Source organism: Coturnix japonica, chromosome 3 (assembly GCF_001577835.2).
Source record: "Coturnix japonica isolate 7356 chromosome 3, Coturnix japonica 2.1, whole genome shotgun sequence".
Classification (NCBI taxonomy): Eukaryota; Metazoa; Chordata; class Aves; order Galliformes; family Phasianidae; genus Coturnix; species Coturnix japonica.
Genome location: NC_029518.1, coordinates 98,317,280 through 98,337,893, shown reverse-complemented (window position 1 = coordinate 98,337,893; position 20,614 = coordinate 98,317,280). Strand labels below are relative to the sequence as shown.

At 42.0% G+C, this 20,614-nt stretch overlaps 1 protein-coding gene across 3 annotated transcripts in view; it reads right to left on the bottom strand.

The window, feature by feature from the left end:
* Positions 1-4,127: 4,127 nt before the first annotated feature.
* The window catches only part of PKHD1 (PKHD1 ciliary IPT domain containing fibrocystin/polyductin), a 191,966-nt gene continuing 175,479 nt past the window's right edge, over positions 4,128-20,614 (bottom strand). For 2 of the 3 annotated variants that reach the window (XM_015859832.2, XM_015859835.2), the window contains 6 exons: positions 18,777-18,903; positions 18,265-18,352; positions 15,179-15,286; positions 13,981-14,136; positions 12,460-12,594; positions 4,128-8,554 (listed from right to left, as the gene is read on the bottom strand). In XM_015859832.2, the coding sequence (XP_015715318.1) occupies positions 8,166-8,554; positions 12,460-12,594; positions 13,981-14,136; positions 15,179-15,286; positions 18,265-18,352; positions 18,777-18,903 (1,003 nt within the window). In that variant the 3' untranslated portion in view covers positions 4,128-8,165. The remainder of the gene's footprint in view (positions 8,555-12,459; positions 12,595-13,980; positions 14,137-15,178; positions 15,287-18,264; positions 18,353-18,776; positions 18,904-20,614) is intronic. The other variant, XM_015859833.2, reaches the window with a different exon arrangement.

Sequence of the window (20,614 nt, the reverse complement as noted above, 5' to 3'; positions counted from 1 at the left end):
AGGGATCTCTCTCTATGAAGGAAGAGGGTTTGCCACACTCTATACACCTGCAGCTCCAAATTCAAATGCCAATTGTCGATTCTTCTCCTAGAGCTGACTGCAGCCTGAAATGGCCCTGAAGTTATTTTATGCTTTGCTCTCTCCAAATCAAGACTGTCCTGTCTAGAAATCTAAGGAGGCCTTTCTCAGTCTCTATATAAATAATTCTTTCATACCGCCAACATTATTAGTCATAGTGTGCAATCGGTTCTGTATTAGAATAGTAAAGAAGCCCACTGGCAGTGTGAAATGACTGATCTCCGGTGTGGATGTATCTGGAGCACTGAGTCCCAACAGCCGCCTACCTTGAGGCACGGGAGAATTTAAGTTGGTGAGGCGGAGGAGGGATTGCTGATATTAGGGAAGCTGACAATTTGTGTGACATGACAGCTCTGCTGCACAGACTGCTCTTTTTCCTCCTTTAACCCTCAGCACCTTGCAAGTAAAACCATTGTAGGTACGTTTATTATTTCTATTTCTGCATTTCTATTATGATTAAAATCACTGTTCTTACTATTTTGTTTCAAGGATGCTTCCGGTGGCAATTGGGATGCCAGGATTCAACTGCGCTTGGAAAATAGTTATTTAGCAACAGCATTAGTGCAGCCCAAGTGGGCAGAGTGGACTGTGGTATGGAGAAACTGTATTAGCATTCTCATTTTGCTCATGAGGAGCTGAGGGGCAGAGACTTTAAATGAGTGGCCTAAGGTTGCAGAGGGGAATTGGTGGTAGGATGCAGACTTGAGCTGAGGACAGTTTTCCTCTCCAAAACAGGCTTAGATAACAAAAATGGTGCAGACAATTTGTCTGAGGACAGATAGCCAGGGGAAATGGGTGCTTTTAATGATTTTTCTCTTCCCCCTACTTGTTCCTGCTGCAAGTTTTGGTGTGTTACTTAACTCTTCCCTGCTTCATGCATTCTGTCCCTGATTCATGGACCAGAGCACAGCTTCTCCTTCAAGACAGGTTGGAAAACCAGTGATTAGGGCTGGTACTAAGATAATTTTCCTTTAATTATATTTTCTTTACAATTTTCTGCACTGCATAGACTTTTAGCCTCCTTGAACTCATGTGCTGTGGGCAACTCTTGGACCTGCAAAGTGAGAACACTGATTGATATCATAGTTAACACTTACCCGTACTGTATCAGAGCACTCCACAGCCCTTTTTCCCATCAATAATTGATCTTACAGTGTGTTAGGAGCTGATCAGTGAGGAACCCACATGCTTTAGGAATGCCAGGGTGGATGTGGCTTTGCCAGGCTGGATGTGGCTCTGGGCAGCCTGGTCTGGTGGTGATGAGATGCCAGCATCCCATCTCAGCTATTCATGTAACCCCCACAGAGAGACAACCACTTCCAGAGGGTGATTCAGCCCATCCTGCAATGGCTGCATATGGGAAGTGAAGTGAAGCACCCTCTGGAGAGCATATCTGTCTCTATTAACTACACACGAGGAAGAACAAGATTAGAATAGACGCTTAACTAGTAATAATTAGCAGAACGGAGTTCAGATGAAAATTAGGTCTTGGCTTTGCTCCTTCACCAAGTGCCTCAGAGAGCAGTGATCCAGTGCTTCCACCACCACACATGCAGACAAAGCACCAGTTAATCACAGACTCCAGTAAAACTATTCTGCAGTGTCACCTCCTGAAGGTAAAGGAAGAGGAGGAGAATGAGTCATGTTCCCAAGGTTTATCTCACATATGCAGTTCTCTCCATTCTAATTTCCACCACCTCACATCTTGATTAAATATATAGGTTTCCATACTGACACCAACTGCAAAATAGTATTTACATTCAGCTGGTGACTACCAAAGAACTCAAATCAACCTCGATTTTGCTCATCAAGAAGAAGACTTGAATTAAAAGCTTCCCTCAGTGGAAATGTGACCTCTTGCCATAGACCACAACTCTGACTCTTAGAGAAACAGAGGCATTAGGACTTACAGAACTTCTGATCCTGTTCATTTGGGAATAGTGACTCAGTCTTCAGTTCATCATATAATCTACCGTACAATTTTAGATTAAACAAGTGGAGGCCGTATCATCTTTGGATGTGCTACTAAAGCCCAGTGGTGGACATGAAGATAAAGATTCCCGATGGGCAAGACTGAAATCGGAGTCACAATTTATGCTTCAGCTCATCATCATTGCTGGGTCTGAAAACAAGAAGAAAGCACGAGGCGTAACAGAATGAAATACAGCATCTTCCTCCCTGCAACGCACATCTTTTCTCAGGGATTAAAATAGGGTTTGCATTTTAAATTTTCATTTACTAAACAGAAAAATATTTTACTAGGAGGGAATGGTATTAAGGAGAAATGATTCTCTGCTTGCCCTCAGGCCTTGGCGAAGACAGGATTTGATTTGCTGTGTTAGGCTGGAATCTGGATTGATACACAGAGATGAGAAGGTGTTTAATAAAATTTACATTTCATTTTCTCACTTGACACCAGTCTCCTGTCACTCACCGAATGAAGGGAATACGACAAATAACTTTTGTCAGCACCTAGACACAGAGAGACAGTCGAGGGAGGGGGGGAGGATAAGGGTGGGTTATTTTTAGCAGTGCTCCCTTTGATGGCTGCGAGACTTGGCATGTCTTGGGCACTGGCTTCATCTTTAATGTACTTTGCAAGGCAGAGGTGCAGCAGGAGTGAAGGTACGAATTAATTCAACCACACCTAACCCATCCCTGGGGATGGACAAGTGACCTACAGGGAAATGAATGAGGTAACCCACACCCACCCCAGCTGAGCGCTCTGGCGCATGCTCCGTGCTCAGCTCACATCTAACTCATTTCTCTGACCAATGCCCCTGCGTGCATAGCGATTCACCACATAAATCCAGAAGCAAAGGGCTCTTTTTCAGGAGGACTAAGTATATATTCTCCTTTTCTACTCCTGTGGGGAACCCCTTACCTGTTCCCTCCATCCCGTGGGACTCTGACTTGAAGGAATAGCTGGACACCTAGAAAAGCAAGATGGATGAGCATTGCTCCCCATTATTCACGCAACAAAACTTGGTAAATACGTGGCTGTACTTTTAAAATAAAAGCCAAAATAATTTTTATTTCACTCATAGGACATAAATAATTCAACGTTTTACTTTCACAAAACACTCAGGGAAAACAGGTCCATCTGAAATACCATGTGGGGCAACCACCAGTCCCAGAAGTCTATTCTTGCTTAAGGTCAAATCCAAGGAATGTTCACATCATATTTCCTTTTTGGTCACGTTTTTCCCCAAGTATCCAACACCAGCAGCCCTCAGCATAAGTGTCTGCTCTGATCCAACATGGCAGCTATGTAAAGGTTTGTGTAGTTTATACGGAATCCTCTGTCATGGCCTTTGTTCATAACTGCAAATGGAGCCAAGCTCATCAGCAGTACAAACTATTTCCAATTTATCTTATAATGTGAGAGATAAAGCTTTGAACTGATACATCTAAGACAAACCTTTCCATCCTCTTCACACTGTGTCATTTGTGTCATTACAAATGGTTGCTCATCTTCCCCCACAGTTTGGTCAGGCTCTTCCGCACAAAGCTGGGATCAATTCAACTCTTGGCCCATGCATAATGGTTGCAAAAAGTTAAACTGAAAACCTCAGTCAATCTGTATAATTGTCCAGTGCCTACCATTATAGAGGTCCCTTCCGACTCAGAATGTTCTGTGATTCTATGATTAGCCTTGGAGTGTTGGTGCTCAGAGATATAACTTAGTGGAGGGTTGTTAGGGTACTATGGTTAGACTGTGGTTGGACTTGATGATCTTTGAGGTCTTTTCCAACCTGTGTAATTCTATGACGATTCTATGATCACACAGCACTGCTGATAGAGTGAATGTTTTCTTTAGCAGTTCCTAGTCCACTGGAGGATGTTTTGTTTGTGTAATTCTACTCACATTAAGACTTTTTACTGCAGAATCAGCACTTTCTGAGGGGAGATTCACCTCTTTTCCTTGCCATTGTTACCTCTCATGTTATAGAAATAACTGCCATAATAAATAGAGAGTTATAGCATATAGAGATGATGAAAGGGTTTATAATCCCATTGCTGTTATTTGGTTTCTCTCTCTCTCTCTCTTTTTTTTTTTTTAATTTTGTCTTAGACACACAATTCCTTCAACCCAGACTGTAATTAATTTCACTACATCACCAGTTATCTCCGCTCCCTAACCAGCCTTGTCATTTTAATTTTTCACAGACTTTCTCTTTTCTACCCATGTGCCCGTTCCTGTATCTTCGTGAAGTCTCATCAACTCTGGCCCAAAGCCTTAGGCAAATTTGTCTGTAATGCACTCCTCTGCTTCAGACATAAGAGGAAAAAATACCACTTCCATAAAAGGGAAAAATGGGAAAAAAAAGAAAAAAAAGAAAAAAAAGAAAAAAAAAGTGAAAAATACAAAGGAAGAATAATTTTGAACACAGCATTTATTGGAATTCAGGAAAGCTTGGACACCTAGGTTAAAAAGAAGGCACCTTTTCAGCTGTGCTTTTATGTATAACAACACAGTCCAAGTTGCATTGGACACGATGGGATTACAGAAAGCACAGCAGGTGGAAACCCAGAACCCAGCAAATTTAATGAAATATTTGCTATTAGCTGCAGCAGAGCCACACTTTCCCAATTGCACTGATTTTTAACATGACTGTAAAGAAAGAATTCGGGTCTTGGAGGTCAAGACCTCACCAGCCCTTCTCTAGCAGATTCCATCCCTTGCAGTTTGCCTGAATGCAGGCCACATTAGAGTGCATGTCTTCACCACAGCATGCCATTAGTCTGCTTCGAAAAGCTGAGATTGAGACAAAATCCTCCTGTCTTTTCACGTCCTCTCAGAAGATGGATGATGACAACTTAAAACAGGGAGCTCCTTTCATCTGAATCCCCTGCAGCTGGGCCAGAAGGCTTCCATAATCTCAGGTCTATCAAGGCTCCCCATTCCCTCTTGAATATCCCACACATCAAGCTGTGGTTTCTCATCTGTCTCCTTCCACCACTTCTTTACCCCATTTCACCTTCACCCCATTTTTCTGACTGTCTTCATATTAAGGGGTATCTGGGCATTCAACCTTATCCATAAACAGCCATTATGCAAAGGTGGAAACCACTGTAGGCCCAGTCTTAGGTAAAGGATTAAGGACAAATCCAGAATATCAACATTAAGGGTCTTGTGAAAAATCACCAAAAGAACTGATGGCAAGAGAGCACGCAGATGCCCCCCATGTCAAGCTGGTATTGAAACTACTGTGAAACAAAGGTTTTGGCTTGGATAATGAGCATGGTATCTTTCTCTACTTTGTCCCTTGTAGGGCACAGACTCTTCAGCGGGGTCTGTTGTGATAGGACATGGCAAATGGATTCAAACTAAAAGAGGAAAGATTTAGACTGGATATAGGGAAGACGCTAATAATAATTATGGCAATGAGGCACTGGCCTGAGCAGCAGTGGATGACCTATCCCTGGAGAAACCCAAGGTCAGCCTGGATGGGGCTCTGAGCACTGATGGAGCTGTGGGTGTCCCTGTTCAGTGCAGGGAATAGAAAACAGATGACCTTTAAGGGTCCCTTCAACTCAAATAATTCTGTGATTCTACATTGCTGGGGCAGCTTGGCAATGTCTGTGCAGCTAACCATGTGTTCCCTGTAAGTCTGTTTTGCCTTTGCCTGTCCAGATGGCAAAGTTTTCAAAACAAGTCTGCTTCTGCCTCAGCCACAGAGGAGCAGGATTCAATTTCAGCCAGGTATTTTTGCTACCATCAGTCTAAGAGCAGATATTTTTAGAAGAGATACAACCTCTTTTATAACCTTGCCATTCATCCACTATTCAACATCACATTTCTTTCATGATCACCACGATGATTTCTTTCCCAAACACACAAGCGTTCAAAGTTCTTATTTATTCAGGGCTTACGTTGTGTTTGCACTGAATTCTCATCATGTTTTCTTCCCTTTTTCCCCACTTGTTTCCTATGCTCCACCACTCACTCAATTAATGCACAGTGGTGCGGGAAACTGAGATCAACCATACTGTAATTAAAGGTTATTTACTCCATGAGAGGCCTAAACATGCAAGATTCTGTAAGCAAAGTTTCAATAAATGCTAGGATTACGAATTAAAGGATTAATCAAAGCCCTTAACTGTTTCCAATACGTCTTCTTTTCCCCCCCAGAAGAAGGCTCTGCTGTATAATTAATGCATGTGCACATCATTTACATTCAATATGATCTGGACATTTGCATAAATTCAGACTTTTCTAATGACGTGTTATTCACTTTCACTCTGCTTGGATGTGATAGAGTCACCTACATCACCTACCAGGAGTAGATCTACCTAAGGAGTGCAGGGTTCAGGTGCTGGAGGAACTGTATTTCTGCAGAAAGGAAAAGATCTTCTACCATGTGAAAGTAAAGCTGGATGTCAGCTGTGGAGGAAAGGAAGAGCTTTTAATCAGTTCACCAGGCCTGGACATCACTGCAAGGTGAATCTTATTTGGACTATGAACCATGAGGGACTTACCATGTTGATACACGGAAGAGAATATTTTGTCCTTTGCAGAAAAAGTTAGATTAAACTCCTGGTCATCCTCCATGAAAGAGGTCAAAACAACTGATATATTGCATGGAACATAAAGCCTTCATACTCAGCAGTCCTGAGCCAGAGAAGCTCCAGAACAAACAACCAGGAGCCTCACTCAGCCTGGAATCCCTCCGATTTTACCTTACAAATGCAATGTAGCACAGCACCCAATACTCTCATCAATCAATCTGTGATGATCTGATATGGAGAACACAGCTTTAATATAGCAGCTTTCTTCTAGCAGAGACATCAGGAAGACACCATCATCATTTATGGGTTGAAAAGATCCCAAAATACAACTAAAGTGAGGGTTGTCTGGATGGAACTGAAATAAAAGTTGGCAGACAAGTCAGATGTTATTTGAAGTTTAATTGGTTCAATTATTGCCTCTTTGATCAGAATGAAAGAGCAACAGAGGTTCTCTTCCAGCAGCACAGACACTATGCACCCATTCAGCTCAGGCCTTCTTGAATTCTCACATTGTGAAGGAAGGACAAGAGGACAAGAGGGGAAGATATTTGTTCTTTTGTGATTAATATCAGTTCTGCATCCAGCTACACCTGGCAAGTTGAGGCTCACCAAACCAATGTACATATTATGAATGCCTCAACACGAGCACCTCCAATCTACAGAGAAGTACACATATTTTCTTGTGCTACCAGGGCACACTGTAACCAAGTTTATGATTAAGAGAGAGTATAATAAAGTTCCTCATCTTCCAGCTCAGTAAACCAAAGCACAGAGGAATTCTCTGAGCAGCCGAAGCATATCAGTATTATTATTATCACTCATAAACAGTTCTGTTCATAACAAGTCAGTGATTTAAAGGCGTTACGAAAATAATGGCGTGGTGGAGAGTTAGCACAAAATGCCAAACACTTCAATTTCAAAATCAAAACAAACAAAAGAAACACTCTTCAGCACAGATTTAACGAAGGAAGCATGGAAGCACTTGCTTAAGTCACAATGAAATGGAACAGTTGTTTGTTTGTTTTTCCTTAGAAAAAGAAGATTCACATGCATACTGAAGTTCCTTGAGAGAGAAAGAAATTCTTACATATGTGTATGTGGCGACACACTCCAACCAATATTGCTGTAGCTACTAAGACTACACCAGTGTAAGCACATTAACATGAGGTTGTGGGTGTGGAAACTCCCCCATCCACAGTGCTAAACTGCTTGGTAATTCCTGAATGCCTTTGACCTGACCCAGATATCACTCACATTGAGTTTCAGGGGTATCAGGAGCCAACTCTCAACAGGTTACTTGGCTGCACCTAGATTTTTTGGAAGCTAAGAAAGCTTTGAGGTCCCTTTCAACCCAAGCCACACTACGATTCTATGATTCAGTGATTCTATGACTATGATTAGTAGCCTAGACATGGCCACAGTTCCCCGCTTGGCTGCAGAGCAGTTTCACAGGTTAATTTGTACATGCACAACATGACAGTGCAGCCTTCTGTGCTAGTTTGTGCACTCCTCCAACCACAGAGACAAAACAAAACAGCTTCACATTGACCGCAAGAAAAGCAAAACTTGTTTGGTCATTGCTCCACTGCCTGACATGACTTCTGATATCCCTCTGCTGCTGCTCCTATAGCAATCTCCTCTCTGACCACCTCCTGAGGGCTGCACATTGCATCCAAATTCTCTCTTTCTTCATTATGACCATCAGGAGGATGTGCGACACCCTTCTGGGCAGAGCACCTGGGGACAGATGCATGTTGGAGCTCCAGAGAGTCCCCAGGAGTTGTTCCTCCTCCACAAGGCTGTTGGTGATTGCCACCTTTCCTGGCTGAAGAGAAGATATCTCTGTTACTTGTCTTTCGCTGTAGGGCATTCGCCTTTCTCACCGGTGTGACTTCACACAGCTGTGGGCTCAGCTCCTTCCCTTGTCCCATCTCATGTCTCACTGCTCCATTTTCTTCCACTTCTGTAAAATCAAAAGCGGTCATTTTGGGGAACAATCATTTCAAATGGCCACAAATTCAGTTCTGTCAAAAATAAGTTTCCAAACCCCATAACCATATGCTGCTTCCACAGATAAGCACAAAGCAACCCAAAGAGCTCTTTGCTCCTACCCACATACAAACACCCCCTGCAGCATTTTCTAATGATTATCAAATGTCATGATAAAGGATCAGCAATAAAATGTATAGAATACAGATCATTAATTAGCTATTTTTATACTGCTTTTTGTGGGTTTTTTTTAATCCTGCTAATACTGAAAATAATTGCAATACTACACATCTATACAACCCATCCAATTTCTATGAATATATCTATAATATGAAGAACTTTTCATTTCATCATTTAACTGAATCAGTTGTAGAGGTGCAGCAGATGGCTTCTGAGTTGACACTGAGAGACTGGCAATCTTCTTCACATGGATGCTTCATTTAAATTCTTGCAATCCTCCTCCTTCCTCACAAAAATATGATGAAAATGAACCAGAACCAAACCTTTCCTACTCATTCCCAATCTAGAACTACCCATGGTGCACCTACTGCATGTGTCGATGGACAATGCTGATGTTTGCTGTCCATTCATCAACAAACAGTCCCAAAAAACACTAAGTTATCACTCCTTATTTTTCAGGTCTGACCCTGAAGTTCAGCCCTAGCAGTGCAGTTTTTAGCCCTATGGTTTTTCAAGCCATTTCCCTTTTCTTTTTATTCCTCCTTTTGAATCTCTATGGACTGGTATCATATTCCTGCCTTAATTTGTCCTCTAAAATTTCCCTATTTCTTCATGTTTGGACTCGCCAAAGGAGTTAAGGAGTGCTGCTTTTCTTTCAGCTTGTGTTCTTCTATCTTACAGTTTCACAGCTGTGCCTTCTGGAAATTCATTGGAAAGTTCTTGGTAAATTTTCAGTAGTCACACATGTTTCTGTGTATAACAGTTTTCTTTCTCACTATTGTCTTAATAAGAGGTTACTGGCTCATTAAAGTACAAATTGCATGCATCACTAGCTTCAACTTTCTTCTTTCTACACACAAACAAGTTGTTGATCCCATATCAAAGCTTCATGCTGTTTTGTGGTATGTATTCCCCCCCTCTTCATCTTCAAAGGTGCCATTTTCAGCTGTGGAAATAGGACTTATCAAAGAAGTCTGGATGATTGGAGGAGGCTGAAAGCTTTCTGGATATGAGCAGTTTTGAGGTTGAAACACTGCTGTGAGATTTATAGGACACAGCAATGGAAAATAACCCTTAGAGCCTGGGATACGTTGCAGTATCACACAGTAAAGCTAAAATGGAAGATATTCAGTGTCTCCACCAGTAGCTTGAATTGAAATTCCAACTGAATTTAAGTACATCAGGGAAAAAAATGGAAAATTGGTGGAAAGGAAGAGAGAGGAGCTGATTTGAGCAGCGTAGGAAGAAGGATGTGGATCACGTTTGCAGAGTGGGGGACCCTCTTCAGGAAAATGACTGATTTCAGGGCAATGGTGGAATAAGGAATTTAGTACAGTAATCAAAAGGATTTGTGGGATCTTTCAGAGGTAGAGGAAGAGTGAACAGTGTTAACTGCAATAATACAAACCAGACATCAATATCAGATCTGAATAAGTCAGAGCGTTCAAAAGAATCAGTTCAAATTGCCAGGACTCAAAGGGCTACAGTTTCAGTCTAGCACTCAAGTGTTCCCACTGAGAGAAAGCAAACAAACACAGAAACAAAAGAAAAAGTCCACATCATACTAAAGGGATATCCAATATAAGATGTGAATCACAGAATCGTAGAACTGTAGAATCAAATGTAGCAGCATAGACCCATAGAATCAGAAGTTGGACTCCATGATCTTTATTAGGGTCTCCTCCAACATGGGGCAATCTATTACAGAATGGAATAGAATGGAATCATGTAATAATTTGCATTGGAAGGGACATCTGATGATCACCTAATCCACCCCAGCTGCCACGGGCAGGGACGCCTCTTACTAGATCAGGTTTCTCAAAGCCCCATCCAACCTGATTTTCACCACTTCCAACAGTGAGCACAGGTTAGGCCCCAAAACTGAATAATTAAGCTCCAATATGTAAACTGGTGTAAGATAAAACTTGTCAGTGATAAAGGTGAAAAACCACCAGCACAGACTACCGAAAGGAGCGATGTTCTCCTCCACCTTCAGGTGCCCTCCTGTTAGCCACACACTAGTCAATTGAAAGCTATTTAATTCAAGACTGAGATCATTATATGAAGCTGGAGGGACTTGTTATTATACTGAGGTCAGAAACTGTAATACCTTGATCCCTTCTCCCCTGAAGTACTGAAGATCTCTGCTTACAGCTTTCTTCCTCATACCCATCCTCAGCTACTTGTTCAGAGACAACCAGGACCTGCACCTCCTTTGGTCTCTGCACTGCACAAGCACCTATCAAACAGACAAACCCCACCTCACAAGACTTCCTGTGGTGATTAATAATTAAGATTCTGAAAACTCCATTGTATAAGAAAACTGGGATCTCTTATGGGGAGAACTTTCTGTAGAGCAGAAAGTAAACAAAACGGCTGTAGCTTTGATTTCCTCTCTCTCCAAAACCAACATCACTTGAAATAAGGGGAAATCAAACATTAGACGTTTCCAAGTCGTATGTATTAAATTCACTTAAGATATTGTTATCCTTGTTTAGATTTGAACATATCGGGGAATCTTTTTGTCTTGCAACTATTCCTAAAAGACTTTAAGTGGCTGGATTGCCTTTTTCTGACAAAAAAAAAAAAGAATGATAATAATAAAAATGCTGCCATGAATTATTTACATGACGGCTCCAATCAACGTTGTACCTGTCAGCCTCCCCAGCCAAAATGAAAGTTCACTATGTAAAGGTGCCAAGGGAGAATGGCAGCCTCCCACTGCGAGTTTATAGACAGAACTAAGTCAGCACGCATTATGTGTCAGAGCCAACATCAGACAGAATCAGATCCTTTGATCTCAGACCTCCACAGGAAGCTTAGATCTCAGACAAATTAGATAAAAAATGAATTTATAGCAGATATGTGTCCTAAGGCACACAGCTGAATGCTGTGTTTTGGAGGAGAACAGCAAATATCAAAACACATAAACTGCAGAATTTCCTCTCTCCTTCTCCCTCTCCCTTTGTTTTTGTGATGGATGCTAATTAAAAGGAGATAAAACTCCAGCTTGCTTCTTCCTGCCTCTTATGTCATCCACACACTTGGGGAAGGAGGAGGGAAAAAGAAATTCCCCACACTGAGTAAATGGGTGGTTCATCAGGGTTATCTGAACCCCCTCAGATGTGCGTGGCTGGCAGGTGAGACTAGAAAACCCCAACACAAAACAACCACTGTAGGAACATTTCATACTTGCAGAGAGGGAAGCTGGCGCTTCATGCTGCCAACTAAATGCCCGGAGGCTGTCTGCTTCTCAGTGACCTCAGAAGAAGTTTTGTTTGATCAGCAGAAGATGAAAAGAGGTGTGTGGAAGGGGGGTGTTCAAGGCAGAGACATAGGGGATTTAGGGGATACAAAATGGTGGACAATGAGCCATTTGGGGTGCTGGCTGGTTGGATGGGGCTCTGGACAGCCTGATTTAGGTGGTTGACAACCTTGCTCATGGCAGGGAGTTGGAACCATGTGATCTTTAAGATCGCTTCCAACCCAAGCCATCCTAGGATTCCATGAGATAAGGAGATGAAGCACCAAGTATACTAACACCACTGAGAACAGAGAACAGCTAACAAAATGACAGACCTTCCAAGAAGAACAGAACCACTGACCCAACACAGGCCTATAGTTTCTTGAGAAACCTAAACCAACCCTTTTGATGTCCTACTCTTTTAAAGCTGGAATATTCTCAAACTGCATTCTCACCTCCTGCTACAGGCTCACCACTGTCATTCTGTCTTTGATCGTAGCAGGGCTGGACATGAGGTGCACGAGGCTGTGTTTGTTTTTGGGGTGCCTTGATACTGGCTTGTGGTACATCAGCCCTCTTAGTCTTCATTTCTGGAATAAAGCACATAGTCATTACAGTCTCAATCCACCCTCAGCTCAACAGCAGTTATTATTTCAAGCAACAAAATATTGCTGGTGAATTTGCAGATAATCCACAAGAGTTCTTTCTGCCCAAAAGCAGAGAGAATTGTTTTATGATCATATCATCTTGCATTTTGCCATTTGCAATCCCACCTGTTTTCTCCAGGTAAAGTCTTTCCTCATGTTGTCACAATATTCAATAACACTAGAAATTCAGACTTTAGGTACAGCTGCTCACGATGCAATTTAGAAGAAAAACTCTTTGGCTTGCATTTGCAAAGCTACTTGGAAGAAAAATGTTGATAAAATTAGGGAGGAGGTTTTGAAACAAATGGGAAATAGGTCTAAAATGCTTTATTAACCAAGAGGTGTATTGACCTCTGCATTACTGGTACATTTGGCTAGGTCACAATCTCTGTTAGCATGCTTGGAAAGCCAAATTATTGATAACCTTCAACATATCCAGATTTTTAAGATGACCATTTAGAGAGTAAACCATTGAACAGTGGCAGTCATGTGCTCTTATCCTCAGTTCTTCTCTTGCCCAAATAACTTTATGCTGTCTGTATTGAGAAAGCCTGATACCTTTGCTTTAAGACCAATGCTGAAAAACTTAACATTGCTATCTTAAGGCAAACCAATAAAGGCGTGGATTTGCTTAGAGGAAGAGTCCAGGGAAGCTGCAGCCCTCCTATTTCCACTTTGACACGTGTGATATATAACACGTCACGGGATATGAGCATGGCTGTGCCACTACCTATGAGCACTTACAATGAAGATGTCACTGGTCCTTGGTAAGCACCATGGCTTTTCATTAACATCATCATGGCAATATTTTGTTGTGTCATGGAAGGGAAGGGAAGGGAAGGGAAGTAAGGGAAGAAACAGAAGGGGAAAAGAAAAGGGAAGGGGAAGGGAAGGGAAGGGAAGGAAAGGGAAGGGAAGGGAAGGGAAGGGAAGGGAAGGGAAGGGAAGGGAAAGGGAAGGGAAGGGAAGGGAAAGGAAGGGAAGGGAAGGGGAGGGAAGGGAAGGGAAAGGAAGGGAAGGGAAGGGAAGGGAAAAGAGATGTAACAGATTCTAAGACAAAGAGAGTAAATAAGTGAGAGGGTCATGAGAAGAGCAGACTGAGGAATTATGCAACAAGTCAAACCCATTTGGAGATTTATCCAAAGCCAGAAAATGTCAGAAATAGGAAACCAATCAGGCTATACTTGTGTAAAAGTCACATACAGCCTTAAATAGTCAGCCCAACTTGTATTAGCATTGCATCTAAATCCTGCTGCAGCCCGTCTGGAGATCTGTTGAATGAAAAAGGGAGTCTGCAATTGTAAATCTTAATGTACATTTCCAACTTACTGTTGTTTTTGCTCTTCTTGAACCAGCAGAACACAAGAGTGAGGACAAACCCAGATGCTATTGCACTCAGCAAGACAACAAGAATCAAGCTAGCCTTCTCTCCAATGGGCACAGGGAAGATGGTAAATGGCTGAGATAGCACAGTGAATTTAGCTCCTGAGAATTCAAAGCAGTCAGAGAGTATTGCAAAAGCAAGGACACTGGTTTCACAATTAAAACACCAAGCTATAGCCCTCCAACAGTCATATTGTTCTAAAAAAATGCATGCAGAAACAGCCCCAAACTCCACTCTTCTACACATCCAACAATAACCAACAATATTTAATCAGGAATGAGTATCGGGAAAAAGCAAATATGTAACATTTCTTCAACAGCTGTCAAGCATTCAGTTCTTCCTGAAGCAGAGACAGTCCCTTTGTATTTAACTGTCCTTAATGTTTCTTCCATTAATTTGTCTAGCAGGCTACCAACTCAGAAAATATGTTCAGAAAAAAACTTGTCTGTGAGATAAAACAGATCAGAACCAGGCAGGAAATGTGCATATTCTATCTAGAAAGACTGAGAAGCTGTTTGCAGCTTTAAACGTCTCATTGCAACACCGACTAGATCGCTGTTTCATATGAGAACTGCATCTGACCTCTGTTCAGAGGAAAAAAGACTCTGTGACTCCTGTGTAGAGGCTTATAAAACACATTTCTTTAGGCCACACTTCCCACTAAAGAGTCAGATCCTGTGAGGTGCTGACTTTCCATCTGCTCTCCCTGAAGTGAAGGCAATGGGAGCTGTGGGTGTTCAGCTGCATCCACCCTCACACAGACATATGTTCTCCCTCTAGAGGCTCACCTCTAGTATTTCCTGCACCACCATTCTCCCTTTGCAGACACAGGGAACATTTGATGTTGAGTAGTCTCTTGTGATTAGGAGAAGCAGAGGTTTCTCATTTAAAATTAAACAATAATAATTATTATTTTTAAACATATATGTGTGTGTATATATATATATAGGTTTAAATCCAGGGTAGGAAAGCATTTCTTGGGTCATAAATCCATGCTATTGTATGCACTGTGTTTTTCATAGCCCCTTCCACCTGGTCACTTCACCTGTCTGATATATCTGCCCTCTCTGCCTTTTCTAGTTTAAGCAAGCCAGGCTACCTTGGAGTTTTACCTACTACAAAGATGCCGAAAGTGGGTCTTACCTGGTGGTGATGTGACAGTGAACACAAGGTTCCAGTTGGTGCCTGAGTTGGAGACAGCCAGGTTGGAAAAGCTTGCACATCCACCTATGACCTGTACTTCAGTGAGCCCTGCAGAGCAATTCATAAAACAAAGTGCCATCAGCAGCTTCCAGATAAGCGCGACTCAAGTCTTTCAAAAATAAAAGAAGCAACAGACTCCTTAGCAAGGTCTTTTGTGATTGGATAAGGGGAACTGGTTTTAAGCTAAAAGATGGGATTTAGATTGGATATAAGGAAGAAGCTGTTTACAGTAAGGGCGGTGAGGCACTGGCACAGTTTGCACGGAGAGGTGGTGGTGCCGCCCCATCCCTGCAGACAGCCAAGGTCAGGCTGGATGGGCTCTGAGCACTGATGGTCTCAAAGAACCAGCCACAGCAGCTATGGGAAATAGCCAACTAAACTGTAGGTGCTTCACCTCATCACTTGGACACATTACCTCCTGTCCTACTGATAAAGCATTCTGAACTTTCTCCAACCCTGCCAGAAGCTTTCAAAGGCACCTGGCCATGAAGAATGTCTATGATGATCACCCTGTGATCACACATGAGAGATTTTCAGTTGGAAAACTAGCAGGGGAATCTCCATGGGGAGCGTGAAAATGAAACCCAGGGGAGACATTCTCCATCACTTTACCTCTTGTTTTAAGCTATAAGGGAATGTTTTCTGATCCAGCCTTTACATGTGCTACAGTTTCTATTTCTGTAGCCTCATTTTAAAATGCGTAATTTACTTTGCAACTGGATCTCCATTTTACTGTGTGTATTTTTGAGTACCGGCCAAGTACTGGCCCTTAAGCAATGTTAACCGGGTCTGGGCTTCATTCAGACTCTTGGAGTGAGAAGGCTAAAATGTGAAAGACTGACAAATTCCAAAATGTTAGTTCAGGTGGGGGTGAGAAGTCAGAAATTCCTTAGGATGCTGGAGTTGATCCAGTGATCACAAACACAGACTTTCGCCTGCTCGGAGACAATGCGTAGCCAGCACTTGCTTTATGGTGCAGGTGGTCTGACGCTTTATTGCAGCTGAGAAATACAGGTGAAGGTGCATTAAGACTGAATGTGAGGAGCATATTCATATTCTTCCATCTAATTACCCTGGATAGTGAAGGAAGCTGGGAAGAAGCAAACTTTGTGAGACACTTCATAACCAGACATCCGCAGCAATGCTCAGCAGGTGGGGACAGGGCTTTTGACTCCAGGAATTTATCTCATAACAACATATATCTTACAGCACTTAACCTCTGTTCCCATCGCTCTCTAAGGCTTGGGATGACCTCATCCCAGTTGGATTTTCCTGCTATACTTTTATTAACTATCTAATGACAGAAGTTTGTGAAATGTCAAGGGCATTAGCTACCGATATATGGAACCATCTTTATGTTCCAGTTGCATGTATAGCTACTTGCTATATATGACCCTCTTTAAGCTAATATCTGTCTTGACTACCATGGTTTCTTTCATCTCTGATATCACAGCATCACTGTTACAGAGGGTCCAGTCAGCTGCATTCAAACACTTGATAACTGCCATTTCTTGTCTGCAGCGAAGCCTGGAGTACTGTATTGTATTCCTCAACATAGACTATCTGCTTTCAGGCACATATGCTTCGAAGCTCAGAATATTATAGATAGATATGTGAGTCTTCACAAAGATCTCTCAGGCAAGCTGGTATTTAACGCAGAAGCAAGCTAATTTGGTGCTAAACTACTTTCCATGAGGCAGTTTGGCTGCTGTCAGATGAAGCAGCCTCAGTGTGCTAGACGGGACCCATTTCGATTAAATGCTGCCTTCATATGCTTCAAAAGACGAGTACAATAAGGACATTTGTCAAAGGAAAAACTGCAGCAAACTATTACATGCTGAACATCTGTACTACGCAGTTCATTCTTTGCTGGAGTTTATTGACTATTAATTTGATGCATGTATCTTTTAAAGAATGTGAATTGCATTTCTCTGCAGTGACTTCTCTTTTTTATCTCTTTCTTTCATGTTGTCTTGCATTTCTTCTTCTTCCCTCCCTCCCTTCCTCCCTTCTTTCCTGCCTGCCTTCTTGCCTTCACTGATGGCCAGCAGCTAACTCAACAACCTGCAGTTCATCCAGACCAACATTAGTCTAGATTCCCTAAGAAGACATGAAAAGCATCAGAAAATACTAAAGGATTTTCCATCCTGAAAACCCAGAACTATGACAAGGTAGGAGCTATTTCTAATTAACTAAAACATGAACTGGACCCAAAGGGTTAGAAGCTCTGATGTTTGGCATGAGAAACACCTCCAAATGTTCATTTTTTAATCAAAGTTAGCAGAGATATGGCCTTATTATTACAAACAATTCCTTACCGATATTAGGAAGATTCACTATTCAGCAATGTTTGCTCACATTTAAAGGTTTCAGCAATTAACATTATGATGCTTTATAATCGATTTCATTTCTGTTTTCTAGTTCACAAGCATATGATCATCCACAGGTTTTCAGTTCAGCACTATACTTAAACAAGGATCTATATCGGAGCGTGTTCATAGTCTCAATAACCTCAAGGGAAATACTCACATGCTTAGAGTTAATCATGAGTTCAGGTCTTTTGATAAATGAGGACCAGAAGGGAAACATTTAAATCCCTCATGAAAAACATTTTCACATTCAAGTATGCTAATTAAAAACAATGGGCTGTTGTTTCTGTCTGTACTTGGCCTGATCATTTTCTAGGACAAACAGATTGTCATTGACTCTGAGGAAATTACCCTAATTAACATTAGCTGAAAATCAGGTATTGGGATTTCTAACTCTTTATTTTTTGATCTAAGATACATGTTTTCAAGATAAACTACTGTATATGCTCCCTTTAAGTTGCCAGAATACAAAAACACTTTGTATAAGGATTGGAAGTCCACAGAACTCCTTCCAATACAACATTCTGGGGTTTTTTAATCACTGAGGCTAACTTTCAAACCCAGTCCTGTTTGGGGAGGATTTCACCATAAATTCATCAGTGTCACTTCCCATAATTGCTTTTTTGTAGCTCTTGCCATAAGAAAACACATCCAAACCTTTTAACACAGCTGCAGAGGAGCCCTTGAGGTGAGCTGAAACAACCCAGGGCTCTGAGGGAGGACCCAGCATGTCAACTCTTCGACCCTGGGAAGAAAAACAAAACAGAAGAATTAAGCTAAGTAGATAACTTTGACATCATTGTGGCTTCTAAGTTCACCCTAATAGTAGAAAACTCCTTCTACAGGAGCTGCAGGCTGAGCAGCATATTGCACAGCCCAAAGCACAAGATGCCTATGTGTAGAGGACTGAAGACAAAAAGAAGCTGGAAGTCTCCTGTCTAATGGTTGTAAAAGAGGTCTCATATTGAATGCATATCCAGAGCCAGCTTTACTGTAAAACAACAGCAATTCACCAACAATGAAGGATTAACTGGACCCAGACTTCTGTTTCCAATACTCTACTGATTCTACGCTCTACTTACGTCAGTCTCATAGCTTCTGGATTGCTTGGGATGTCAAAATCACACAGTATGAATAAAAATGTCCACTTACAAAGGGGCAAATCCTACCTCCTTATCCAGGAAAATGATTTGTGGCTGTACAGGAAGCTCCTTTTCGATTTCTCCATCCGAAGGCTGCACGTGAACAAAGATGCTATAGGGCCTCACATACAAACAAGTCCCTGGGTGATGTCTGCTTCCATTTTGTTTCACATGCAAAAGTAAACGATTAAATAAATAAACAAATCAGATGAAAGCAGCATGCACGGAGCCGTGAAACAGGCATCATTTTGAAGAGACAACAAAACCAAATTCTATGTTCCTATCCTCAGTTACAGTAGTATGGGAAGGTCATGGTTGGACTCGATGAACTTTAAGGTCTTTTCCAACCTGAGAAACCAGAAAGTATCCCTGAAGCACAGCACTTACAGTGCTTTAACACATTCCCACATCCCATAATTCCTGGACCACCTTTCATTATCCGTGAGGTCTGTGTACCTATATATAGCAGTATACAGACACCCCATTGAAACACATCAGCTTTTCAAGACTTGAAATTTCGAATAGAGAATCCCAGGAGAGGGCTTGTGCATTTGAATACAGAACCAATGTTTTATTCTGTGCCTTAATAATTTCATTCCTTCTCTCAGCGCTTTGTGTCATTTAGTAACTCTTTTACATATATATGTGTATATTGACGTGTACTTCTAATCTGCAATTGCCGTGATTGACTAGGGGTTTCATATTGTCTGAAATGAATGGAAGAAAGGCACTTGTTCATCTCTAGACCTTGCTTAAACGTGTTTGTAAGTAGAAAATATATGGAATATCAGTTTCCTTAGGTTTGATCTTTGAGATCTTTGAGAGGGGTGTTACTGCACATTGCAAAGCAACTACACATTACAAAACAGAAACTGCTTAAATTGCAGCTGAAGAAAAATACTGGCCTGAAAAATGGACACTGAAAGATCAGATGAGATCACAGAATCACAGAATCACCAAAGTTGGAAAAGACCTCCAAGATCATCCAGCCCAACCATCCACCTACCACCACCATCTTCCCATTAAACCATTTCTCTTAGCAGCATGTCTGTATGATTCCAGGAGTGGGGGGAGGGAAGGGAAAGGAAAGGGGGAAGAAGATGCAAGAAGAACCCAATCATAACAACAACAACAAAAAGGCACAAAAGTAAGACATAGACATGGTTAAGAACTGATGTTTGTTTGCAGGTGACAAGAATGAAACTAGCGTAGCACAGAGCATGGCATTTATATTCCACATGGCCCAGTGTTATTCCTGCTGTGAGGGACCCCCTGCCTCAGGGTACAGCCCTGTGTGCAGCAAGTCACTCTCCTGTGCTCGGGTGTTGGTGTGGAAGATGGGAACATCCTGATGCTTCCCTGCTGATTTGTGCTGCTAGGAAAACACGTTTTCTTGGCACAGTTCTGCCTCTGGGAGATGGGGAATTGCTGTGCCCCAGAAGGGCTGGAGTGAGGAAATCTGCCTTCCTCATGATGGACACGGAGAGCATGCTGTTTTGTCACCACCCTGAAGTCTCACACTGGGAAGGAGCAGGCTGGTCTGAAATTCCCTGCTGACAGCAATTGACAGCAAGCAGCTCAGCTACTCAGTGCCTTGCAGCTCTCCTAAAGGTGGCAAGCAAGCAGGCACTGCTCATGATACATGGGTCATCAGTAACCCCACAGTCAGGCTCCCAAACCTTCTACCATCAGGGCTGAGGTCTAATGAAGATGCTGAGGCTCTGCAGGAAAGCAAGTGTCTGCTCTTTGGAATCACAGAATCGCTTAGGTGGGTAAAGAGCTCTGTGATCACCAAGTCCAATTGTTTAGCAGCAAGGAAGTTAGAGATTGTAGAAATAAGAGCATCTACTGCAGGTATGAAGGCA